Below are 26,837 nucleotides of genomic sequence, written 5' to 3' on the forward strand. Positions count from 1 at the left end.
CACTGAGTAAAGTTGCTCGTCTTGGTTGCTTTTTCTGTGCTTGGAAACTCAGTCCCGGGATTAAAGGCTCGGTTTGTGTTAGTGATTGTGGAATTAGGAGGAGAGGTGGGCCCGGGAGTGGGCTGGCTGCCACTCAAGAGCGATGGAGCCAGCTGGCCTCAGTCCTGCTTTTTTTTTTTTGCCTACACATGGCGAGTGTGCCCCAGCAGAAGGGACAGCCGCTGTTTGGCCCTTTCCTCAGTGGCCTGTCAAGCTCCTGAAGTTTTCATGGTGTAAAGGGGCCAGCTGAAACAGAAACTCCTCATACGGGTAATTTTAGCCTTGAAATACTCAAAATGTATTACCAGAGTAAAAATGCACACCACTTAGCATTGGTTTCTGAAGGAAGGTGCCTCTGTGTACTACTGTCCATGAGGGCCTCATCTCCCTCTGTTAGCCCTTGAGCTTTTTGGACGATCAAGAGGAGAAAAATGAAGATATTTTGTGAAAGCAGGTAGAGGACAGAGCTAAGGAGGCCTCACTAGGGGCAGGACTATCATGTTATTTACACATAGGATAAAATAGGGGAGAAAAGTTCATAAATGAATGGAAGTATTTAACTGTTACAACTGCAACAGGAGATGACATTTACATTGTATATAAAGCTTTGCTCCTGCAAAGTCTTTGAGGCTCATTTAACTCTACAGCAATTGTTATACCTTGGTGGGATTATTGATCACAAGTAAATTAAAAGTCATGTAATCTTTGCTGGGTTGGGGGTGTGTGAAAGACTCAAAGTTCTGGTGAGTTGCAGCAATAGTCTGTGGAGCTGGGCCTGTGGGGACAGCCTGGCACAGGAGGGAGGATTTCTGCAGGCAGCTGTGAGCGGTGCAGAGGACATGCAATTCACCACGCAGAACATAACTGGGGTGCTTCTGTGGTGAGGAGAGCTGAGGGCTTTGGAAAAACCCATCCATGCTCAGGAAAATAGTTTTATGCTTTATCAAAAGAATAATACAGAGAAACAGTTACGCCTCTTTTACACTTTGGTCACTGTGGAAGGTTTTCTTCCTAAGTATTCCTGGCACATTCACTGACATCACAAGCTGGTTGCTGTCATGTTTGGTTTAATTCTGTGCCTCCTCTGGGGTGATGCAATCTGAGTAGGGAATCCCTTTAAGGCTGTTTGCCTTCTGTGAGGATTTTGTTGCTTGCATTTCAAAGAACTTTTTAAAATGTTGCTCCTGCAGACTGCAGGTCCTTCTTTACTGCTAGGTAGAGAGCAGCTTTGTTGTTTGGGGGAATCTTTTGATTTTTTTTTTTTTTTTTGTGCTGCAATGAACATTTCAGGGAGCTGGTTAGCATCGCCTTTTTGTCTGCTTGTCACAGACTGACATGGGCAGAACCCCAGAAGGGAGTGCAGGCAAAAGCACATGCCAGGTTAAGACCGCAGCGCCACCCTTGCTGGTCAGCACTGAGAGGACTGTTTTGCTCCAAACACATTGATGGGTGTTAGCAATCTCTCTGCTGGCCTTAGAGAATGAAGATGCAGCAGGAAGGACTTAGGGCTTGAGCAGCCAAACTCTTACAAAAAATCTTGGTGCCTCAATTTAAGCTACAGCTGTCTCCATCTCCCTGGCAGGTGCCGTCCTTGCAGCAGAGGCTGATGGCAAAAGTACATACCAATGCCATGGCCATGCCCACATTGATGACGGGCTCTGCAGTGATGCCTTGCTGTGGCCAGGACAGAGAGGGGTTGGCAAATGTTCCCTCCCATCTCTCCTGTGGGAGAAGAGCAGAGGAGGCAGCAATGCTGGAGCACAACTTAACTGTTTGTTCTCTGAACATGAGGCAGAGCACTTATAAAACCTATCAAGTCTCTAGCGTACACATTAACAAGGTTGGTCAGGGCACCAGCAGCAGCATCCCAGGAATCAATACTCATTGTCAATCATAGCTGAACTGCTATGGTTTCTTGAGGTACCCCAAGCTACCTGCTCAGCAGTGTACTCACACAGTCTATTAACTAATCATAAGGCTGTTGTTCCCTGTGTTGTCCTAGCCAGAATGTAACAGATGTGATTTGGTTGCAGCAAGGTCTTAAGTATGTTTTTAGCCAGGGGCTGGTGAGTGGGAGCAGGGGAGGAGAAAGAAACAGGAGAGATTTTAACCTCTCACTTTCTGCCTCTTTGAGCTCTGCAGAAATTTGTCAGCTCTTCTCACTGGACAGGACTTGGCTGCCTTTTGTGTGAGTCCAAAGTACGTGTAACAAACACAGGAGTCAGTCACTGAATGCAATGACAGTGCCAGACAGGTGCACAGCCAGGAGTCTAAGATCTGCGTGAGAAGTCAAAGCTGGGACGCATCTCAACACTGAGAGGACTCCATTTTGGTGCAAGGCCAAGAAGCAGTAAATTGGGACTGACAGCTTTTTCACAAGGTAACTGACCCTCCACCCGCCCCTGAAAGCTGCTGGCCAGGGCACTTTTTTGGCACTGGGTTTGCTTCTTGTCTGACCACATTCCCTCTTTTCCCTGTTCCTCTCCGTCTTTCATTTGGCTGTGTTTCTTTCCTGTTTTTCATACACAAACTGAATGTTAGAGATTGAAAAAAAAAGAAGTCTTTTTGCTTCATTGAATCACTAAAATCACATGGGTTTGCAGCTGGATAATAATTAATTCAGTAAGGAATTATCGTTGTTTATATTATTTTGTAAATAAAAATTGACAATGCATGAAAATAATGACTTCAGATTTTTCAGTCCTCCTGCTAAGTTCAGGCTACAGAAGTTCAGCCTACAGAAGTAAGGCTCTACACTTTGGATCCTTTATCAGGGAGTCTTTTAAAGTTTCCCCATCTCATAAAATGGTGTTTTTTGCTGACCACATGTCAAAATAGTATTTCATACATCAATACTAAAACTATTTTCAGGGCTTTCCTACATTGATTTAATTCCTGGCAGACAGCATATTCCCAGTGCTGATAGACTAGAAAAACTACAGATATCTTTGTACTAAGTAACACTGGTCAGCCAGTAACTAACGCAGGATTGTTGGATTATCTTTGTGGCATCTTGGTCCACACTGTTACTTCTGCGTTGTCAATCAGTAGCAGACATTTCATTTACAGAAGTCACAGTTTAAGAGCTTTCAGCATCTCTCTGCTATATAAGGTAACTGCAATGTGATCTACCAGATCAGCAGGGCTTGTGGGGAGGGAAGGAATGTGAACAGGTAAGCTATCACACTGATGGCTGGCTGAGTGGTGCTGCTTGAGTGTGTGGTCAGGATCTCAACTGCATGATGGTCAGGAGAGAGCAGGGGCTACACAGTGGCAAAACCAGAGCTGTCCTCAGCAGGTATTCCAATTAACAGTTACTGTTTTTCCAGTGTATGCACTGTGTGATGAAAAAGCTGTTCTGAAACCACGTGGCTAATACCAGGTTTGTATCTGTGTCACTGCAGAATTTCTTGGAGAGGCTATAGCCATTGTTGCTGCCATGCATTTTCTACTGAAGGTCCCGAGTGCTGTATCTCTGCGTGCTGCCCTGAGAAAATCTCTCCAGCTTTGCAGTCAGAGCTACACGGTTTCCACCTCTTTTAGTTATGAAGCCATAAAACAACAGTACAGACCAGAGGTGCCGGAGTACTTCAACTTTGCAAGCGATGTGCTGGACAGATGGACTGAAATAGAAAAGGTAACAGTTCCGTGGCTTCTCAGATGCTGAAGTAGTTAATGCTGTCAGTGACAAATCCAGTAACCAAACCACTGAGTTATGCTCTTGATTATAATCTGATGATCATCTCATGCATTTTGAATCTGTAGATCCCTTAGGCCACATGCTGTCCTGTCTATGAGTCCAAGTAGTTCATTTTTTTAATCAGTAACTCCAGTGAGAATGACTGTAAGCAGGTGCTTCAAGAATAAGACAATGGACTTTTTACTGCTCTAAACCACGCATTAGTTCCACCATCAGCTGTGACATGCACCCTGTCTGGTTCTGCTGGCCAAATCACTTGACCTCCATACATTTCATTGCCTGCCTACAGAATGAATAATACTGTGTAATGTCAAACCTCTCCATCCTTTCCCAACTGAGAAATCTTTGCATCAGGGACTTTACATCTACAAAACTGAAAACTGAGTGCCCAAACAGACATGAGGTCTAAACAAGGAAAGGAGAAAAACAGGGAGAAAAAAGAAAGTATAGGTCTATCACCTATCCTGTTATGTAACTCGAGTCTGTGGATGTAGGACTGGTTTTGCAGGCTCAGGTTCTTCATGATGAGGTCTAAACATAGTTATGTCCACCTGGCAGCAGGAACAGAGCAGAGGTATCACCTATCTGACACAAAGGGAGCAATTGTTCCTTTTGCAGAAAAAACAGATTTTGGCAGGCTGAGCAAGAAACAGCATCTGGTGCTCTGAAGTGCACAGCTAAAATCTGCTTCCTGAAAATGAGCCTTAGTGTTACTGTACCTTCAAATATTTGAAAATAAACCATATTTCTTTTGCCCCAGAGAGTTTTGCTCAAGAAGCGGCTTGCACAGTGCTACTGCTAAATGCATTGGGCCCCTTTAGAGCACATTGTATACATACATTTCACTTTTCACACATCAGTTCACACTGTGTGGGCCTATGCTTTTGAACCTGTGATTTAATTTTCAGAATTACCAAACAGGCCCAATTCCAGATGAAGTTGGAAATGACCTCTGAGGGTTTGGGAAACTCTGGGGCACAGCCCAGAAGAACCCACATTTATCAGCTGCTTTGTTTTCATGGCCTGAAACAAAAGGTTGTACAACCTCTTCAGAGTGTAACATGATGAGCTCAGGAAAGGAATACAAATTTAATTTCTTAAATGACATTCATAGGCTGTTTATGCTGAAGGAGAGTTCTTTGCCTCATTTGGAATCAGTGGCAGATTTCAATTGCATCCCCAGATTTCTCCAGCAATGAATAACTGGTAAATGCTCTTCTTCCTCAGACTTAAAGGCAGCATGTTTCTAAAATGAAGTGTTTACACTGCACCCTTTTGTTCTACAGGAGGGAAAAAAAACTAAAAATCCTGCGTTATGGGGGTAGATGGTGATGGAGAAGAGGTAAAATGGAGCTTTGAGGAGCTGGGAGTCCTTTCCAGGAAAGTAGCTAATGTACTCTCCGATGTCTGTGGTCTGCAACGGGGAGACAGAGTTCTTCTGATTCTGCCCCGGATCCCAGAGTGGTGGCTGGTGAATGTGGCTTGCTTGAGAACAGGTTGGTAAAAGCATAGAAATAGTATTCAGGTATAGAAATTATGACTTAAGCCAATCCTTGCTTTTTAACACAATCAGAACTACAAACATGCTGTTGAAGATGAGCTATTGCCACACTGATCAAGAACATCCTTCGTGCCAAGTTTATCTTTGTGATACTTTTAGGACTTCCGCACATGCTCTATCTATTAAGGAAACCCTGTGAGTCCGTGTGCCTCTGTCATTCTCTTTCCAGCACTTGTGATGAATCACAAATGCACCTTCTTGCAAACTTGCAGTGAAATTAACCCACGCTTAACCAAGTGTTTCATGTGTTCCCCTGTGGGATCTGTTAAGTACTCAGCTTGCCAGAATTTACAACCCAGAATGTATTGGTGCCTCACAAACACTAGTAGGGTACAGCTCTGTCTACCAGTAAAGAAATTGAGTCCAGAGAGAAGGCATGGTCCAGTGGAGGTGTTTTCAAAACGAGAAAAGTTGTTCTGTTGATTTCTGTTAGTGTCCTGTGATCAGCCTAGTATTGGCTAACTTGTGCTCATCCTCACATAGAATTTAATCCATCAAATAAATCAGTGTATTTACAAATGTAGGACCAAATCCTGCTTTAATACTGCCTTGTCTCACTCAAAAGCACTAGGTAAGCTGAAGTCTGCTTGTAGGTACAAGTATTATTATATTAAATGTTTAGGCTCTTTTTCCATTCTACTTCCTCCCCTTTAGGAACTATCCTGATTCCTGGAACGCAGCAGTTGACAGCGAAGGACATTCTCTATCGACTACAGAAATCCAAGGCAAAGTGCATCATCACTGATGATTTTGTGGCACCAGCTGTAGATTCAGTTGGGGCTGAATGCCAGTCTCTGAAATTCAAGTTGCTTGTGTCAGAGGGCCACAGAGAAGGATGGCTGAACTTTAAAGATCTCCTGAAGTGAGTAACCACCACTGTGAAAGTGCCACAGCAAAAATAAAAACATGTTAGTTTGTTTTGAATAGGAAATGCTGGCACATGCCAATATGTTCCTATCCTTCTAGGGCTGCGCAATGGAAAAATGTCAGTGTTTTTGATGTTTCTGATTGCTGCAAAACTTATTTTAGTTAAACATTTTTAAGAGCATGTAAGTCACACTTTCAAATCACTTTATTCATCGTTTTGCTTATTTTAAAGAAATGCTCCTTCTAGTCACCAGTGTGTGACCACAAAGCATCAAGATCCAATGGCCATCTATTTTACCAGTGGAACTACAGGATCCCCCAAAATGACTGAACATTCCCACAGCAGCTATGGTATTGGCCTCACAGTAAGTGGAAGGTATGGATATTATTTTGACAGACATGTTTGTGTAGCTGGTCACATGGCAGAAGGAAGAGAAACACAAGATTTTTTTCCAGAAGCCTTTGTTTCACTTTTTTAAAAAACAATCATTCTGTTAAATTTGAACAAGGTTTGTTTGTGTTTTTCCTGGGAAACAAGTCATACTTTGAGTCCAGCCAGTATGTATAGAATGTAGCAGTCAAATGGCCTTACTAATTTCTTTTCAGTGTTTTCTTTAACTTTTGATAACTTCTTCATTGTGTACAGTTAACCGATTACCCCAAACTGAACATCAGCACAAGTTTATAAAGTCTGTATCATAAAAGAGAAAAAAATGTGGGTGTGAAGTTTCTGAACTCACACACGTCTAGATTAGACACAACTTCCACAGGAACAAAATGTTGATAGTTCAGAATCTTTACATTTATAAAGCAATGTTGTTTATAAAATTGATATGGCAGTACACTTCACTGAAACTGGGAAGGAATAACAAATCAGGAGAGACCAAAGTGAAAGTAAACAAACAACCGAAAAATCCTTATCTCTAAAAGTGAGTTCAGTGAAACCCTGGCAATCTTACATTCATACAGTACCATGTTCTGAGGTGGCATTTGCTTGTCCATCAGTATAACTTCCTTTAGAAAAATGCAACATCAGTCTGTCTGGATGACATCCTCACTGTGCTGTGGCTCACTTGTGCTCAGAAATTCAGCCATTTTTAAGTGTCATTTACCCAAGACAAACAGTGCTGGATGGGACTCCGTGACATATCTTGTGTTGATATTTTAATGCTTGTCTTTTTCCTGCCAAATACAGATTGTGAACCGTGTTTCCTTTTGTTACCAGGTACTGGCTGGACTTGACTCCTTCAGATATATTTTGGAGCACATCAGACACAGGCTGGGCAAAGGCACCTTGGACCAGTTTTTTCGACGTGGATTCAAGGGGCATGTGTATTTGTACATAAAATGCCACAGTTCAACCCAGTTACTGTCTTTGAGGTAAGTGAGGAGGGCTCAGCAACAAACAGCACTATTCTTGCTTGCTGGTCTTGTCAAACCTTTCATTTCCCCTGGTGGTGCACAGGGGGCAGCATGTAGCACAACGGTAATATTAAGTCATTATTTCAGTACTAGGTGCTGCAGATACATAAAAGCACAACTGACATCGGAACAGTTTAATCATATACTCTGCTGAAAACAGGTTTTACTGCGCAAACTTGCAAACATTCATTCTAAGGCCTGAAAGAAGCACAAAAGAAATTGGACTGGGATTTGCAGAGCACTTAGTGGTGTTATTAAAATAAGTGATAATAACAGATAAATGAGAATTTCAGTTGCCTGCACCAAGTAATCCAACGTTAAGGAGTGAAGATGCAGCAAGGCTGAATTTCTTTAACAAATGGCGTCAACGTTATATTGTCTTATGTCCTCCACACACAACCCTTCATCCTTTGAAAAAGACTACCATCATCATATTTATTTTACTTAGACGGCTGGAAACTGTTAGATAACATTAGGCTCTCTTGAAGAACACTTGGTTTTACTCCTACAGAATATCTCAGAAAGTAGCCTCATGGTTTCACTTGTTTTCTACTTAAACTTCAGTTATGAAGAAACTCTGCAACAAGGACTGCAAAGCTTTCAAGAGCACAAAACTCTGGTGTGGTGAATTAATTGTAAGATGATGTAGATTCTGTTTTGAAGAAGAAACTAGTTAGATAAAACTGCTGTATGTTGGTGTTGGCAACTATAGAACTAACTGTTTTTTGGACACTAACATTTTGTTCATGTGTTTTATAAGCTCAATGTAGACAGAGATCATTACATTATCTCTTATAATATAGATGAGACTTCATGGGTTTCAGTGTATTGGCAACATTCACTTTTCTTATTCTAAATTCTCTAGAGTCTGTCAAGATACCCCATAACTGTCTTTTGTTCTCCTCCAACCGCATATCGAATGTTTGTGCAACATAAACTGTCCAGGTAAGAAAAAGCAGAGTACTTCTAGTGGTGGATTTGATCAAAACAATGAACCAAGTGCTCAGCTCACCTTGATTTTATTCCAAATTTACAATGGTGTAACAGTAACTCTGTGTATTTCTCAGCATCTTGAGTCTTATGTGTGATAAAGAAAGTCAGAAAGAGTCAGGGTGCCACCTCAGATTTCATAAATAACAGTGAAAAGCAGTTTAGCTGAAGCTATAATAAGATAATCATGGTATCATGCTTAACCTATCCTCCAAAGTGCTTTTATAGTCACATTCTCCTTCCCTTTGTTTTTCTGCTGTGTTTCCCCAGTCATATACGCTACAAGAAGTGTATGTCAGTACAGCTTGGTGAAATGTATGCAAAACTATTCGGCCTCATTTAACTCTCCTGTGCTATTTTTTTTTTTTGTCATTAGGGTTGAATTTCATCAATCCTCTTCGGGTTAGACTCCAGTTCAGTTTCTAGGGTTAGAAACACAATATTGATTATAAGATTTTCAAATAATACAGGAGTAAAACAGGTGTTTTCATTTTTGTTTGCCTTTTTTTCAGATTTGTTTCTGTTCAGTGCTACACAGTTCAAATAGAATTAATAGCTCTCAGTAAAATTTTTATTTTTGTGTAGAAAGGTTCCCACAATACTGGAACAGAGTATTGAATGGGACATAACAGATAGATAACTGCCAGTTATTTAATTTCTCTTTCCCACCAAGCTATACATTCAAAAGTCTGCGTCACTGTGTGAGTGGTGGGGAGCCGATCAACCCCGATGTGATAGAAAAATGGAAAGTGCAGACTGGGCTGGATATTCATGAAGGCTATGGACAGACAGAAACAGTATGTACAGCTTTACAGATGAAAAATTATACTTTACAGATACAACGATAAATTCCATTCATGTTGCCAAGAAAAAGTGATTAAAAAGATTACACGGTTGTATTTAGTTTACATACTCCTCATCCCTTCAGCACATTCCAACAACACCGATTCATCACAACTATCACAACAGTTACAAAGTCAATTGTGATAGGCAACAGTAGAAAAACATAGTGTTTTTTTAGTCCTAGAACAATTGTAATGTCTTTACCCAAAATCCAAGCACTGTTACTCACTCTTGTGAGCTTTGAATTGAGAACTAACACAAAAGAGGTATATTCCTCATTACTGCATTCCAAATTCTGCTTTAAAAGCTATCTTTAGAACATTCTATTCATTTAGAACAGGATATGATTATAATGAGGACCGTTATTATTTCTTATAGAAATTTGCAATGTTAGCTGAGTATTTTAAACCTGAGGTAAAGACTGTACAAGTTGTCATTTAATTAAGAAAAGAAAAACAAACAAACACATCTGTTACAGGTGCTGGTCTGTGCAAATTTTAAGGGAATGAAAATTAAGCCTGGTAGTATGGGAAAATCATCTCCAACATATGATGTCAAGGTATTGTACCTCTGGTAGCACTGTCTCTCTTCAATAATCATTTTCCATGAGAAAGGTTTGAAAGCTTTAACATGGAGTTGTACTGTGTAGCATCATTCAACAGGAAATGAGAGTGAAAAAGTTCCTGTCCCAAACTGAATGTGCAAAGTGAGCATCTAGACCTCCCTGTTGTATCAGCCTCAACAGGGTTACATAGATGACAACCTACTGATAACTGGTGGTTAAATATCAAATGCTAAGGCAATGACAGAAATTAAATTACCGAGTTAAGGAAGAGTGGGAGCGAATGTTATTTCCTGGTGATAACAAATCTGTTGATGCAGATTCTAGCACTAGATCAATTTGCAATATTGTTTAAGATTTTAGTATCTTTCAGTTCTTAAGGTTTTCCCACCCCATTGCTTATCGTCTTCTGGGGTCTTACCAACTTCAATACATGTTTGCACAGTATTTGGAATTCCTCAGATAAAAGACCCAGTGTGAAATACAGTGGATTTGTAGTGATCTTACACTTGAAATGTCAGGGTAAGACCTGTCCTCTACTGCTCCAAATAGTTTTCCATGAAATATTTCAACTAAATACTTTAAATGAGCACCAAGATTCTATAATCTTAATTTAATGATTTCTACTTTGAGTCCAAGATAATAAAACAGTGTTTTGTTTATTTTCAGATTATAGATGAAAACGGTAATATTCTGTCTCCTGGAAAAGAAGGAGATATTGCCATCAGAGTAAAACCTACAAGACCGCCTTTTCTTTTTACTTGCTATACTGTAAGAACCCTACTACAATTAAAGCAGATGTCTTGTTAAATCTCTGTCACAAGGAATCTGATGCCTCATTTCCTATACATATTCTCTACTTAGAAGGATAAAAGCCTGTGGGGAGGAAAGAGGGATTTCCATTTTTTTTTAATGCAGCTATTTAGTCTACTTACACAATTAGTCGTTCGATGACAGTGTCTTGCCTAACAAGTTAAAATCCACTTTCTTTTGATTGCTATTTTCTTAATAAAAAGGGAAATCTTTGACAGATTTAGTTTTGTGGATTAGTAATGGTGAATGTTTATTATAATTCACCATTATTTGTGTCCCACTTGAATTTGATGCACATGATGACATGGACCAGTCTGAAAAGCTGAAATCTTTGAACATTTGGCTTTACCATAACTTATGTACTGAATATGTTAGAATGCAATGTAATGTATTTTTCAAGCTGTTTTTATATAAAATACAATTTCATGTTTACCAGGATGATCCAGAGAAAACAGAGGCAACAATACATGGGGATTTTTATGTTACTGGAGACAGGGGGATTATGGATGAAGACGGATACTTCTGGTTTGTTGGAAGATCTGATGATGTCATTACTTCTGCTGGGTAAGTTAACTGATTAATAGTACATCTTCAAACTTGAACAATACAGCTGATTCAGGTGTGATGGTATGTGTATTTCAAATGTGTGTTTCAAAAAGACCTTCGTTTTAAAGATACCGTATTGGACCATTGAAGTAGAAAGTGCCCTATTAGAGCATCCTGCAGTGGTGGAATCAGCAGTAGTCAGCAGTCCAGACCCCATCAGGGGAGAGGTAAACTAAGTTAAACAAGCTTCTATCTAAAAGTAGCTTTGTGCATACCAGAGCTGATGAACCCATTTTCCACTGGATTTGTCTACCCAGTGATTAATTTTTTAAACTAAATAAATTCAAATTGGCATTCTACTCTATCCCTCCATGCCGGAAAAAACTGACCGGAGACAGTTGCCCCAGTATCACATACAACAAAAGCACCATTTGAAAATTTTTCTTAACATTCAAATACTTAAAATTATGGGTCTTTAGTAAATGTATATAAATTACCTCCGGTCCATACAAATTCAACATGTGCAGACAGTGGCAAGCTGTTTGTATCAGCCCTATACATTGTTCTACATTTTGTCAGCAAGTGTTTGGTTAATGTTTCAAATCTTACTGTTGTGCTGTGTTTCATTGGCATTTAACCCATTGTTCCTTTAACTTTAAGGTAGTGAAAGCCTTTGTTGTTTTAACATCTGACTATGTTGCACGTGATCCAGAAGAAATGATGAAAGAGCTACAGGACCATGTTAAGAAAGTTACTGCTCCATACAAGTATCCTCGGAAGGTGAGTCTTCAATTAACCCAATATTTTAAATATTTTTCAGTAGCAGGTAGTGAATTATTTGGTAGCAGGTATCAACTATTATATGCTTATAAGGCCATGCTGCTGAGATTAAGTAAGTCAAAATTTAGGTAAACTGTATCTTATTTTGTATGCAATTTCTTCCCTTTCCCATTAGATGGAGTTTGTTCAACAGTTGCCAAAAACTGTTAGTGGAGATCCGAAGAAATGAACTACGCCAGAAGGAGTGGAGAAAATAGTAGAGTTTCTGTTGTTTTTTTTATAGGGTAGGTCTTTTGTTTTTTAAACAAAAGTAAGATAGTGCTGATTTACATGGTAATGTAGAGTAAAAGTTTAGTTTAGGTTTTCATAAATTCATGGAATCATTTAGGTTGGAAAAGACCTCTAAGATCATCATGTCCAACTCTTAATTCTTACCTGATCCCCAGCATTTGGCTGTCCCTGGTGCTACACTAATAGCTCATAGTACAAAAGCAGACAGACTGATACAAATGAAATGGAAAACTCATGTAGTCAAGAGTACAACAGATGCATTAAATAAACTTGAAAGTGTCACTGACATTTATCTTTATTGTTACTTAAATAATTTAAAAAAAGAGTTTAAAAGAACACTTGCTTCAAGAATCACTTTGAAAAGTGTGACAACTTATAAATACATTTTCAAAGTTATACTTATAATCACTAAAAGTGTATTTAGAAGAAATAGTGCAAGTAAAAATTACATCATTAAAGTGTTGAGGACTAGACTAGCAAAGAATTTAAAATACATGATACAGTATAAATAATAACAGCTGCTCAGACTAATTTTAGCATTTAGTTTTTTCTGTTCTCTCACACTTCATTAATTATATAGTTTATAATATATGAATATTTCTGTATGCTTGAACAATTTCAATTTTTATCCACATTAACCAGCAATGTCACGTTCTGAGAATGGGATGAAAACATCCGACATCATTAGACTGTCCTGGTTATATTAAGTATGGTTAACTAACGATTAAAGATTCAGACAAAAAAGAAAGTCAAGTTCTCATAGATGGCCTAAGGAACAAACGTTTTTTGTTGGAAGAATTTCCTAAAGTACTGGGGCAAGTTCCAAGAGAGGTCGAGGCACCTGCATTCAGGGTGAGAACATTAGTTTTCTCTTTTAGAAAGGCATTTTCCCACTTGAAGTATCCACAACCTTTCTTATTACTGTCATGCTTGCCAACAGGACAACAAAAAAATGCTTTGCCATGATTTGGACCAGCATTTGATACATACAGCCTTTTAGCTCTTCGACCACAGTTACACAGAGGGGGAGTTGGTTTTTCATTTTTCACAGCTGTTACAGACTGATTCAGATTGACTGTGGAGTTCAGAATGGCATGAGACACTTTGGACAAGTTTGAACTTCTTAAAGAACGATCAAAAGATGCATTTTTTTCTTGATATATAGAGAAAGACCGTTTCTTTGCTGGTGGGAACATTTTTGGACTAGTTGGCTTTCTTTTAGGAACCTCAAAAGGAGTAGAATTATTTTTCATTGATGTCGATTGTGATGAAATAGCATTTACCTTTGCAGGTGGTAATTTAAAAGCTGAAAGATTTGAAGTCTGCCCTTGTACTGTTCCTACATTATAGATAGTAGTATCAGGACTTTTGTAAATGATAGATTTGAGAGGTTCCACGGGTACAACAGTTTTCCCTGAACTTTGATTATCTGAACTCATCACAGCTGATTGCTTGGAATTGTTCTTCTTCAAACACTGTTAAAATATCCATACTTGAGCCATCTTTAAATTCAACACAGTCTGATTTTTGTTCGGATTGAGATTCTGGTATTAAAGCTACATCTTCCCAGTCAGCCAGCAGAGGTAAACAATCAGAACTAGTACTGATATCCTCAGTGGAGATGTTAACTGAGGAGATGGTAGTGGAGACAAGTACTAGTCCTGATTCATGTACTGGAGAGCTGTATCTGGTTGTACTCATAATATGCCCGTTCAATCCTTGCCGAATGCCTGTTGATAAATTACTGTGAGATTGCTGCACATGTCCAAGAGGAAGAGGAAGTCTGTCAGTAGACACTGACAAAGAGCTTTGGGCTTGATTGTTTAAGTCAGTCCTCGAGCTGCTGCTAGATGCAGCATGGATGTCTGCAGAGGAATCGGTGCAAGTGGTCTGCTGTTCTTCATTTTGTACGTTAGAATTTATGATAATTCCTGCAATACTGTTGTGGTTTTTCTCTGCCAGAGAGTTTGTTTTACAAGTTCTCTCTCTTGATGTTTCGGGTCTGCTGTTACTTCCCAGTGGAGTCTTGTCAGTGAAGTTTGCATTCAGTGTTCTAGAAATTAAATTCTTCTTCAGATATGCCTAGGGAGTCCATAAATCAAACAAGATTTTGGAGAGTGAATACCCAAGAAGTTTTAGAAATCAATGTACAAAACTAGTAAGTGTGTCAGCTTAGGGATATTATTATTATTCATAGTCAAGATATTGATTTTGTTATAGCTCACCTTTCATCTGTATTTCAGGCTATAAGACAAGTAGGAGGATAGATACGAAATAGTTACTAACCTTATCCAAAGATTTAGTAATTTTCAACACACATCCATCACAAATCATCCTCCAAGCAAGACGGGCAGTATTCCGAGAGTCATCCAACCCTTCAAAAGCATAGTTATATTAATGCCTTCCTTTTAAACTACTACTGGGGATGGTTCTTATTAGAGGAAAAGTGACATTTAGATACACCTTACATAAATGAAATGGATTCACATAACTCTGACACTGTTATATAGTTCAAAAAAGGGCAGTGGAAGTTAAAAAGAAAAAAAATCCCCTGTGCTGAAACATCTGAAGGACCAACCCATACAGCTGAATATATAGCCACAATTATCAAAATCCATGTTCAGTTGTATTAGCTAGGTCAAAAAACTTAATTAAAAAAATCACATTGTGCTGGTATTCTCTTACACTAATAGCTGTCCAGCCCTATCAGGGAAGATCAAGTTTTCTTACCTTTCCCCCACTCTTTTTTCTTTTGCACCCTTGCAATCCAGAGCTTGATCTTGTGCAACATACAGGCAAAAGTTTTAGGAAAGATTTCTGATACAAAGCACGAGGTTAGAAATGACTAACTGATCTTTGAATAATCTGTCTTTTCTTACTTTGATGGTTTTGTTGAACAGAACATCGCATAGCCTGGAAGTAACATTTACGATTTGTATTAACTAGTAGATATTATTAGCTAGTTTAGTTTAGCTAACTAAAGCTAAATAGTAGCTATCTAGTCTTATAAAAAGATACGTATATATATTAAAATGAGGATGATCATATCATGCTTACCAGAATGTTCCCGTCCTGCAAAAGTTAGCCCCAAATCCTGCAAAGCACCGTTTAGTCCTTTAGGCTTTCTATTATAGAAGGCCTAGGGAAAAACATGCAGGTGGTTAATAAAAAGCATTTCAAAATGCCTTCACAGTGGAGTGAAAAACAGTTCAGAAATATCACCTTACAAATAGTACATCTCACAAGGCCATTGTGCAAATCAAATATTTATCATAACTGTAAAATGAAGATAAGTATAACTCAGTATGTGACTTACCCTGTAACAGATTAGAATGGAAAGAACCATAAATCCCTTCTCCCAGCCTTAAACTAATCCATTCTATCTAACCTCATTTCACTTTCATTTGCACTTTATAGTTTACATTGATGAAGGCCTTAACAGAACAACAGCCCTGAGGAATACAATTATAAGTACTATCTTGAATATTTAAACCATTGCACATTGCAAAGGCATAAGCATTAAAAAGAGTTTATACATGTGCCAAATATAGTACTTTTTCTCATTTAATATTCCCTGTTTCTCCTATAATTGCACTGCTTATCTTTAGAGACTTAATTCTGCTGCTTAAACTCCAAGTATCAGTGAACAGGTAGACTCCTGGATAAACCTTTGAAAGCTTCCCTGGCTACACAGGGGAACCCAGGTGCCGTTAGTCCCTAAGGCAGAACTCTTTGTTGCCATGTAGGCTATGAAAAACGAGCCAAAAAAATCCCACCACCACAAACACACACACAAAGCCTTTCATCTTCTCAGTATAAATTCATTTTATATACGTATACATATATATATATTTTCATTTTCCAGTATTACTAATGCTGCTCAGAATATACTTTCTGGTCCAAGTGTGTATATATATATATATGTATATATTTAATTCCCATACTATATCCATATGTACCATCTAAACAGATGAGGATCACTATTTTCCATGCAGCAGTGTAAAGCAGTAAGAAGAGCATAGGAAAAACAGAAGTTAAGGCAGCAATCAGAGCAAAAGATGTCAGGAAAGGAAGAGCAGCTCAAAAAAATGTTCTGGAATTATCATTCATTTATGTAACAGAAACACTCAATACGTTTCCAAGCATTAAGACTCTGTTAAAATTCACGCTATTCTAGAGCATGCAATTTGTTATTGAGTGATAACACAGAAAGAAAACCAAGGGGTAACTAGATGCTGGAACATACAGTATTAGTTTAGGTATACTTGGCCTTTGAGATGGTAACATGGGTATAAGTGTTTCAGTCTATTGATTTTTCTCACCTTATATGTTGCTTTGAGATCAATCCAGGAATTTAAGATGTCAGGTTTTCGCAACTGCTTCCTTTACACTCATACTGCAAAGCACACACCCAGGTCCCAATCTGCACAGAAAAAGCAAAAACAAATAAAGATTTATTATATTTTTTTAATCCTGACACCTTCCAATTAGGTCTTTCTCTCATCTCAATGAACTAGAGGTTACAAAACAACAACAAAAAAACACAAAAAATTTCAGCAAGAAAAAACGCAACTGTTTGCATGATAACTCCAGATACAGAGCACAGACATTTAATTGGGCAGGTCACCAGTACTGCTGTACTTCCATCACTGTCCTAAGCGTGCCTTAAAACCTACATAAAGAGATGAATCAACGTACTAGTAACATCCTGTACAGATGCGTACAGGACACATGAAGCCTTTGTACATGAAAAGCACTTAGGTTGCTGCAATGGGATAAGACGACAAGTGAGCGCATGTTCTTAGTAAACATTGACTTTGTGATACATAAATATCTTGGAGACCTCACTAAATCATTTGCACTTGTTGAGAATGGCAACACACTGTAGTCTATGTAAAGCAGAAAAATGCGATAACCCTAGAGACAAATATGCAGTGAACAAGTCAGAATTCAACAGTATTCATATTTCAGTCTTATCCAATATCACGTCCCTAATATTTAACAGGATTTTGACTCCCTAGCAGTGAAGATGCAATCTTACGAGCACCACCAAATGTTCAGTTTTAATGGGTATTAATTTGCAGAAAAATCAAATGAAACTTTTACCTACCTGTCCAAGTGACAAAGGTACCTGGTTTTGCTTCTGAAGTAGAATTATTTAGAATATCTGAACTGAATACAATTTTCTTCTCCTGTTGTATCTTTGAATCCATTTCAAAAACTGCGATAAACAGATGTTTAGAGGGACCCCTTCATTGACTTGATTCTTTATGAAAGAGAAGAAGGAATATGTATGCGTTAATATGGACTGAAATTAATTTGAGGCTTATTTCTCCTTAGCCCTCTTTAAAGGTCTCCATAAAATAGTGGTAAGTAGCAATTCTAACTTCATACTAAATGGCACTATACCTGTGTTATGCCGGTCAGTTCCGTACAGAACTCGGAGAGCACAGGATGCTCTTGGGGCTGGACGTAGGTGTGGAACTCAGCTTCGATCTCTCCTGTGGCAGTGTTCAGCAGGACTGCTGGAAATTCAACTGCGACAAAACCAAAACGAGGTGGAGGAAAAAAGGGCCAGAAAGGTTAAAGCTGCTCACAGAGATTATTCCGTCCGCTTAAACGCGGCCTGAGCCGTCAGGGGAGGGCAAACACGGCGCCAAGGACCCGGCGGGCCCCCACTCACTGATCTCGGGGCTGTGGCGCCGCTCGCCCCGCCAGCAGGTGGCTTCCAGGTCCACGACCACCAGGTGTCCGAAGCGCTGCGCCGCCGCCGCTCTGCTCCGCGCCCGCCCGCTGCTCCTCGCCAGCCCCAGCTGCCTGCGGGCGGCACCGGGCTCCCCTCAGCACCCGCCTCGCCTCGCTCCCAGCCTCCCCTCCCAGCCCCCTCGGGGCGCTCCCCGGTGCCCGGCCCGGCGGCCCGCACCTGGCCAGGCGCTTGGTGGCCATCCCCGCCTCAGCGCTGGCCGCCGGCCGCCATTTCGAGCTTCCCGCCGAGCCGCGGGCGGAGCGGGGCGGAGCGGGCCGCGGGGCGGGGCCGGCCCTGAGGAAACCTCCCGCGGCCCGGAGCGGAGCAATGGCCGGCAGCGGGAGCGCCTGCAAGAGGCCCGCTGAGGCCGGCGGCGCCGCGGAGGGGCTGGGGGTGGCTCGGAAGAGGAGCAGGACGGAGCGGGGCGGCCGGCACAAGGCGAAGGTGGGCGGCTGGGGCGGGTAACCCCGGGTCAGTGTGAGGAGCGAGAGGCTGAGGGCCATGGCGTTGCGAGTTGTTCCTAGCGGGGGTTTGACCGCTCGAGCCTCAGAGGCTGGCACCTCTGTTTAACTTCTAACCCACGGCCTTAAATTGCACCAGCCCAGCCCAGGGGCGCAGGCTCTGCCACAACTAACGAGCACGAGGCTCGTTAGCGTGCTGGGGAAAACGCTGTCAGGTAGCAAGGCAGCTACCCGAATAAGCCCCCTGCGGGATTCGATCTGTAGTGTTGTCTGCTTGTTTGTGGTTTTTTTCCGGTTTTTTTTTCTTTTCAGCTATGACATCAGTATGCCGTGATGTCTTTTTATTAGGTAAAAAAGAACATCCGTAAAAAACTTTTACAGGCCTAAAGAGCACTATTGGAACAGGGCAGATGGGCAGCAGAGGCCTCCAAAATCACGTACCTGCTTGCTGAGTAGCTTGGGAGAATTCTTCGTTTTAGGATCATGGCTTAAAGAGCTGTTGTGCAGAGTTGTGTGGTAGCGTTCATTTCATCTCATCTAGTCTGATGCTTTTTTCCTGTATCTTCCTTGCATGTTAATTAAACATTCTTTTTCCTGCAGAGGCCAGCAGATCCATCCACCAAAGCAGATGACACAGTGTAAATGAAGTAAATGGGTTTCAACAAAACCAGTGGCTACATATAACGCTTGTATAAATGCCCAAAGCTCTACAGCAGCAAGCGGGTGAATGGGTTGAGACTGTAGCACATCATGTTTGCAAATTAAGTAACCTTAAGTCTCCTTACTATGTATGTCTTCACATGTTCATGGTTACAAAATACATCTGTAAAGTTAGAGAACCTGGGTTACTGAAACACTGAGAGTAAATTTAATATTTAAGTGTGATCTGGCAAGAAACTTTTTGTCCATACTGAATGGAAGAGTTATTTTACCTGTAGTTGTTTGCACCCAAGTGGTAAATGGTTTCCTTTTACTGTATAATTGACTTCATTTTCTGTAAACTTGTGTGATCACATGAAACTTTCTTTACTGGCCTTTTCCTTTTTGCAGGAAAAGTCATCTCGCTTGTCTGCAGCTTTATTTGGTGAGGACTGTGAAGTCAGCCATGACCAGGTTTATGAGTTGTTAAAGTATGCAGCTTTGGGAAAATGCCACAATGCCACGCAGCCCAGGTATAACACCTTCATATTTGGGAGTCAACCCTGTCTTATGTCCTCATATGCTGTGAAAACCTACCTAAAGGCATAGGCAACATTTGTTTTAGAATCCTTGCAGCACAGATCCCATAATGACAGACTGCATTGTGTAGATATGGTTCTTGTTAGACTTGGCCAGAGACCAGAATTTCTCCTCTGATAAAAAGTCTACCATTTCATAACTTTGCTTCATGCAGTTACCAAAAACTAAATAATTTTGTTGTACAGAAGCTTCACACATTGAGGAAAAAAAATATGATGTTAAAATATTAACGCAAAATGTTTCACGACAGATATAATTGAAATGTTTTCTCTAGAGTGTTTTGGGAAAGACATTTTAATCACTGCCCTTTTTTGGGGCAGTTTCTCAGCAATGGAAGTGGGAGGCTGAGGAGTGTATATAACCTCGGATGGCATAAATATGGTGAAATGTAATAAATCTGGCAATAAAGCTAAAGGTAAAAATGTTCCACTTTGGATTTTTACTGTCAAAGAGAAAATGATTTTGTGAAACTTTCATTTTGATGAAATAATTTCATTCTTCAGTTTGATTGACTAGACTGCATCGTTACAGCTGAAGTTACTTGTGTGTATTCCTATTCTGATGCATATAAATGAGGTGGGTAGGTTATGACTTGAAATGGTACTGCAGCAGAATTTTGCTACAATTCATCCTTTCTGTCTCATGTTATGTTGCTTCTAGGAATATGTGGCTGGTTGAGATAGGCTTTAAAAGCCTCTTCTCATTGAAGTCACTTGGTACTTTGCCATTGACTGACCTAAAAGCTGGGTTGGTGCCAAGTTTGTTTTTAAGAGTGCTTGATGATTGTTTTACTTTGATTTCTTTTTTTTTTTTTTTAATTGCAGCTGGTGCCATATTTATCACCAAAGCCACCTGGCTGGGGTTGTGGTTATTGTTCTACATGAGATGAGCCAACTCCATTTCTACAAATTCTATTTACAGTTCAAACACCTCAGAAAAGTGTTCCAGCATGTAAGTCCCCAAGCTATATTGATGTCTACTAAAATTCCTGCAATCCTTAAAGCATGTCCCAGTGATTAATGCTGCAGTGAAATTACTGTCTTTCCAATAGGAAGAGTCTGTCTTTGACTCCCAAAGCAATGAGAGGATCTGTTTGTGGCCTTTGTAAGCTCAAAACAAAGGCCAGGGATTTAATATTGGAAACAGATTTTCAAGACTTAAGTCTTTGAAGCCTTACCAGGTGAAATGTGCATACATTGGTGTTTCAGCCCTCTATACTTCCAACATCTTCAGGATGCCTGGGAGATTGAAAATACCTCAGTTGATTTGAAATTTACTTTAAGGTATGAGTAAGGAGAATCTCCACAGAGTTATGCTATTCCCACTGGTTGAAAAATCTCACTCTGACAATTTACACTTTATATCAAACTTCTCCCATTTCCCAAAAGGATTATTAAAATAATTACTTTAATTTTCTGAGCTACAAGCAACGTTTTTGAAGGAAGAAAGAAGTGCTTTGATTGGGACTTCCAGAGACTTCTCTCTGAACTGCAGCAAATGCAAAATGACAGCTTAACTGGAAAGTCTGGAACTGCTTTAGTTTCTATCAATGAAAGTCTGAAACTTGCATTCTCAGTCATATCTGGGAAGGCAATCTTTCCTTAGTACAAAGAATTCTATAGTGTGCATATTATAAAATATTTGGTTTGTGTTTTGTTTTGTTTTCCTGTGAAAATGCCCAACATACTTCTGCTACTTTTTTTTAACCATCTTTCTCTAAATTTTATTGCTTTGGGGATAAAGAGGCATCTTATATGCTTGATGTTTCTGCTATGATTCAAAGTTCCTAAAACGTCTTTTTTTTTTTTTCTTTTTTTTTTTCCTCTCCAGAGATTCACATTACCACCTTCTTCAGCTAGCTTCCTAGCCAACCTGTATGGAGAAGGAGCAAACGTGAAACCTCAAAACAATGCACAAGGTATCTTGCTTGGCTTTGCATCATCCGTTCAGTCACGGTGATTCGCTTTCAAGAGTAATTTAATAGCTTTGCATGCTGTGCAATCCCAGCTTGCTGCTATGGTGAACTTGTTTACAAAGAAACAAGTATAATAGCTTATGCCAAAAGGCTAGTTCCCCTAACTAGTTCAGTAACTCTCTGTTGGGCTTATTGTCACAAGTAAATGCAAAAAGAACAGATTTTTTTTTTTTAGTAAGTGTAATCCAAAATCCTGATGCTTCATTACCCATTTTGTGATTGTTTTATTGTAACGTATATCTAATAATAGATACACAGATAGAAATTAAATTCAAGCTAAGTAGTTACTCATTTGTTCGTAGTTTTCTTTTGTTATGCTGAGCTGCAAATCAAGGTAAAGAACAGGTATGTTGACAACTGATTTCCTATTTTTACACTCTTTATAGAGGTGATTGTAATCCAACGGGCTTGTACAAAACCCGCAAGAGACTACCATGAGAACTTCACTGAAATTGTTAGAAGTGTAACAAAGAATCTTGAATTCCAGTCCTAAATGGGAGAATGAACAGCTGTTGCTTTCAGTGTATTGACAAAGTCCTCTAGCATCCTGACTGTAAACCTACTGCACAGTCACAGATCTGAGATGTCAGGTATATTTTTCTTTAAGTGCAATCTGCAGAGAATCACCTACAAAATAGTTAGACTTTATACAGCTGTGGATTCTGGTGTCAGTTCAATGCTTGCTTCTTTTTGAGCCACAGAGTGCGTTTTCTCCTAATAATACTTTGGGGAAAGAATTTCACACAGAAAGTAGATAAAAAGTACTTCTTTTACAGCTTACATGAGGTAACAGATGACTATGCTGTCATGCTTATGAGGAAAGTGTTCTCCCTTACTGAAAGGAATGTGAGACAGACTTGTGATGTGACTTGCTCACAATCAGCTGTCAGTAGCTGAGCTGGGAGTAGGATTCAAGTACCTTGTCACACATGTCAGCATATATCATTTATCCTTATATATATATATATCTTATTGTTCCATGTAGTGTTTTATTGTGAAATGGTGTAACCTCTTAGTGTGCGTACTAATGCAGAAAACTGCAAGTAAGGAGTGCTATCTGAACTTGACAGGTGATTTTGTATGTTACAGGCTTGATTTCCACTAGCAGTGGATGTATTCCTAAAAACTCAGACTTGCAATGTGATCCCATCATCCAGAAATACGGAGAATCAAAACAAGGCCTTACTAGATACATTCTAACTTCAGAAGAGCTGAAGAAAAATGATTATCCCATGAAAGGTCAGTTTTCTGAGGTTTTTGGTTGGTTGGGTTGGTTTGGTTTTTGTCTGTTTTTAGTTTTGCCAGTTAATGATATGTTTGATCATATAAGATACATGATGACTATTAGAAGAGAGAGGTCTGTGTCTTGTTCACAGGTGTCTTTTCATTTTAGGCTCCCCTGGCTGTAAGGGTTATGTGCATACAGAGTGTGATCAGCAGAGGACAGACAGCAGCCCCCTCTTTGGTCTGGATTGTGAAATGGTAAAAATAAACATGTGACCTTACAAAGCATAGTCGAGCAATCAAGCTCCAAGCAGCTATTCCAAAATGAGCCAGGCACCCTGGGTATTTATTAAACCCCTTCTGATGTATTAATATCTGCTGCCAGTCCCTTCAGTGATGGTACCAGTGCTAATACAACCATAGGAAGGGCTCAAAGTCCTTCCTGAGCAGTGCACCAGAGAGCTCAGTTACGTGGTGGTTTTCAGAACAGCATCTGGAACTGCCAGGTCTATCTCCAATGCTGCAGTAACTCCTGAGACTTTTTTTTTTTTTAACAATTCTTCCTCCCAGCTCTCCCCAAAGTTTGGGAATGTAGATTTGTCTCTCTGCTACCCCTTTAGCCATCCCAGTTCTTCCAGCAGCATGTTGTGGTAAGGATTCCTCTCTTAGTGCAGTTCTGACCTTGCAGAGATGCCCAGTCGGCATCAGCATTGAGTGACTAACGATGCGATCTGGGCTCTACTTTTAAATTACATTTATCTCCTCTGGTGATGGTGCTGTTAGTTGCAGCCCTGCAGTGCAGAGTACAAACCTGATTCTGTGAAATCAGCACTTCTTTGTAAAGGCTTTCTTTGTGTTGTGCTTGCCTGCGTGTTTGCTGTGTTTATGGTGGGCATTTAACAATTCAAATGAAGCGTGCTACATAAAGCAAGCTATAACTGGTAGATCTCTAAGTAAAGCAACTCCTTAGCAGTGATGCTGGCTGTAGCCAAAGCAGATCTCAGCTAAGGTTGTTGAATGGCAGCATTGTGCTGATTCAAAAGCTGCCTCTGCTTTTTCCTGACAGTGCCTGACTGCAAGGGGGAATGAAGTCACTCGTGTCTCTTTGGTGGATGCACAGGGTCAATGCCTCTTGAATGAACTAGTCAAACCTGAAAGCACAATAGTGAACTACCGCACCAGGTGACTCGTACTGAAGTTTCTTATCTCTTCAAGAGCTACAAGCCTTTCAAATCAAGCCTGTAACACAGGACCTTTCAGAAAACTTTGGTCTGTACACTTGTCTACTCACCGATGTCTACTGTATTTTACTTGGTGTTAAGAATCCAGTTTGTGCTTTGTGGGTAGAATAACCAATGTTATGTATGCACTCCCTGCTGTGCAGTGCCCCTATGTCTAGACAGAAGCATTATTGTTCTGCAGTGTTCTAGGAAAAGTTCTGTTACAGGTTAATGATAGACGGTACAGGTTACTCTTTACTGCTGGATATAAAATAGGATACAGGGTGAGTAAGAGTACGGGATTGCAGTCTGGGTCTCTGCTCTGTAGCTAAGTTTTCTCATCTGTAGAAAATGAACAGTGCAGGTCATCAGCTCACTTAGAGCTCTAGGGCTGGGCTCAGTATTATAATAAAAGAAAGCAAAAATCAAGCCATGTCTTCTCCAAGACTTTGCCTGGATGTATCCAGGAGGTGAAGTGCCAATTCCCTCAGGTTACTTGGAAGCATTTCCTTCCATGTCAGCTTTACAATATTTCCTTACCTGTGCTATCTGGTGCTAAGAACTGCATCACTTTAAGTTATGCTTGAGAGAGAACAAACTTTTGAAGCAGATGTGGTAGCTGCAGCAGCTTAATATTTGTGCAGTATGTCCTCTTATGTTGGAATGCACTTATAGAGGAAGCAGTAAATTGCATTCTGTCATTAGTTACACTGGGTTCTTTTTTTACATACCCTGCTTGTAATGTTCTCCAGTAAGTGCTGTTGCTAATGCACTGCTTGTACTCCATCCACCTTCTGTTTCGAAGATTCTCGGGAATCACAAGGAAAATGCTGCTTCCAGTGAAAACAAGATTGCCAGACGTACAAAGCAGATTAAAAAAAATACTTCCGCATGATGCAGTATTGGTGGGTCATTCTCTAAATGCTGATCTCCAGGCTTTGCAAGTGAGTATGCTTTTAAGAGTATTTTTCCCAAAACTGCTATTAATTTCAGGCCTAAAAGTTCCAATTATGTTTTTTAGTTAGTGAACACTTGTTAATTGCTTTTCATTATGAATAGCTTTATGGCTGTAAGGATTTAAAAGAGAAATACTCCCCTTACATCTATAAAACCTGCAAGGTGCTGTTCAGAACCAAAAAGGAAGGAAGGCTGCAACAGAAGCTTTACCTTTCTGCTTCAGCCAGGTGCTTTCTATCACTCGGTCATGGGAAGAACTGAAGTCCTTCCTGTATTGAATTTAACCAATCTCAAATGCTTGAGTCATAATCATTCCAACCCAACCTAGGTCTTCCCAAGAGAGCTTTAGAAAGGAGATTTGGGCCGGTTTCATGGTTCCCACGTGTTCTCTTGTCTGGACCAGTTATCTGTCAGTGAGAAATGGGCAACTGAAATGAAAGGGCAGAGGCACAGATAATGGAGTCACTGCCCAATTCTATATGAGTGCTGTTCTTAAATTAAACTGGTGATGTTTTCTCTCCTCCAGATGATCCACCCTAGTGTTATTGATACTTCATTGCTTTTTGCCAGAAATGAAGGTCGAAGATTTAAGCTAAAATTTCTAGCCAAAGCTGTTTTAGGGTAAGATTATTAAGATTATTTTTGCATTGTCATGGGAAGTATTAGAAACTGTTATGGGGGCTATAGGGTCCTGCTCTTCCACCAGTAGGATGAGAAATTTTTTTTCTGATAAAACTCAAAAGGAAGGAGAACAGGCTGTGCAAATAGACAATAAAGAGGAGTTTACTGTGTGCTTGAAACATCAGGCAGTGTAATAAATTGGCTTATCTTTGAGCAAGCAGGGATGCTATGACACAACCAGTAATGAGCTCATTTGTATGTGAACCACAAAGCTAGCTTTTCTGCGCTTCTACCACTATATGACATTGTAGAGCAGCAAATGAACTCTGGCTCACATAAATGAGATCTGTTGCAGTTATCTAGAAAGAAAAGCTAACTTATGGAAGTATAATTTACTGACTTAATCGTGTCCCTTACTATACTAGCTATCGTAGCACATCTTAGCAATCCAGCACGCACCATTTACTCTGTAGCTCCAAACTTCACTGAATTGGAGGTTGCCTCCCTGCCTGTGCATTGGGTCATTGGTCAAGGAAAAAGCAAAATTAAAAATAATCATGCCTCGGAGTACCAAGTATTACTGCTGCTTCTGTCAAACCCTATAAACAGTGTTTTGCTCAATGTTGCAAAAATGTTTCTTGCAGTAACTTTGGGGAGTATTTCACAAGAATACTGCTGCACAGAATTGAAATCCTTTTTGGAGAGGGGAAAGCTATTTTGCCTGAAAAAGACCCAATTTAGAAAAGACGAGATGTTGGCCAGTATGGAAAAACAGATAACCTGCCTGTACACCTAATTTTGATGCCCTAGGAAGGAGATCCAGTGTGACCAGAAGCTTGGTCATGATCCTGCAGAAGATGCAAGAGCTGCATTGGAATTGGCTCAATTCTTTATTGAGCAAGGACCAGCAAAGGTAGCTATATCTAATGTCTTTAATAGCAGAATATACAAGTTGTTTATATGAAGAAAAAGTATTCTTG

General features: G+C 40.0%; 3 protein-coding genes across 6 annotated transcripts in view; 2 read left to right on the forward strand and 1 right to left on the reverse strand.

The window, feature by feature from the left end:
• Positions 1-12,750, forward strand: LOC121078695 (acyl-coenzyme A synthetase ACSM3, mitochondrial-like). The gene is given in 20 exon segments (XM_040575136.1): positions 1-309; positions 1,369-1,419; positions 2,210-2,419; positions 3,444-3,676; positions 5,026-5,056; positions 5,059-5,235; positions 5,955-6,162; positions 6,400-6,543; positions 7,393-7,458; positions 7,460-7,547; positions 8,455-8,534; positions 9,253-9,376; positions 9,901-9,981; positions 10,654-10,755; positions 11,234-11,361; positions 11,472-11,485; positions 11,488-11,570; positions 12,004-12,123; positions 12,299-12,336; positions 12,338-12,750. Coding segments are annotated over 17 exon segments (1,725 nt in total). The 5' UTR covers positions 1-309; positions 1,369-1,419; positions 2,210-2,419; positions 3,444-3,478; the 3' UTR covers positions 12,381-12,750.
• On the reverse strand, positions 12,682-18,605 carry ERI2 (ERI1 exoribonuclease family member 2). The gene is given in 10 exon segments (XM_040575135.1): positions 12,682-13,872; positions 13,874-14,496; positions 14,701-14,789; positions 15,472-15,553; positions 16,737-16,837; positions 17,525-17,620; positions 17,623-17,680; positions 17,824-17,951; positions 18,098-18,231; positions 18,338-18,605. Coding segments are annotated over 10 exon segments (2,043 nt in total). The 5' UTR covers positions 18,361-18,605; the 3' UTR covers positions 12,682-13,163.
• The window catches only part of REXO5 (RNA exonuclease 5), a 14,262-nt gene continuing 5,883 nt past the window's right edge, over positions 18,459-26,837 (forward strand). For 3 of the 4 annotated variants that reach the window (XR_005824694.1, XM_040575132.1, XM_040575133.1), the window contains exons 1-10: positions 18,459-18,604; positions 19,672-19,793; positions 20,685-20,811; positions 21,691-21,778; positions 22,925-23,074; positions 23,229-23,317; positions 24,126-24,241; positions 25,085-25,223; positions 25,763-25,857; positions 26,668-26,770. Coding sequence is in view for 3 of the 4 variants with exons in the window: in XM_040575132.1 (XP_040431066.1) it covers positions 18,488-18,604; positions 19,672-19,793; positions 20,685-20,811; positions 21,691-21,778; positions 22,925-23,074; positions 23,229-23,317; positions 24,126-24,241; positions 25,085-25,223; positions 25,763-25,857; positions 26,668-26,770 (1,146 nt within the window). In the remaining variant the exon portion in view is untranslated. Of the gene's footprint in view, positions 18,605-19,671; positions 19,794-20,684; positions 20,812-20,833; positions 21,144-21,690; positions 21,779-22,221; positions 22,426-22,924; positions 23,075-23,228; positions 23,318-24,125; positions 24,242-25,084; positions 25,224-25,762; positions 25,858-26,667; positions 26,771-26,837 lie in introns of those variants that run through there. The other variant, XM_040575134.1, reaches the window with a different exon arrangement.

Source organism: Cygnus olor, chromosome 15, assembly GCF_009769625.2.
Source record: "Cygnus olor isolate bCygOlo1 chromosome 15, bCygOlo1.pri.v2, whole genome shotgun sequence".
Classification (NCBI taxonomy): Eukaryota; Metazoa; Chordata; class Aves; order Anseriformes; family Anatidae; genus Cygnus; species Cygnus olor.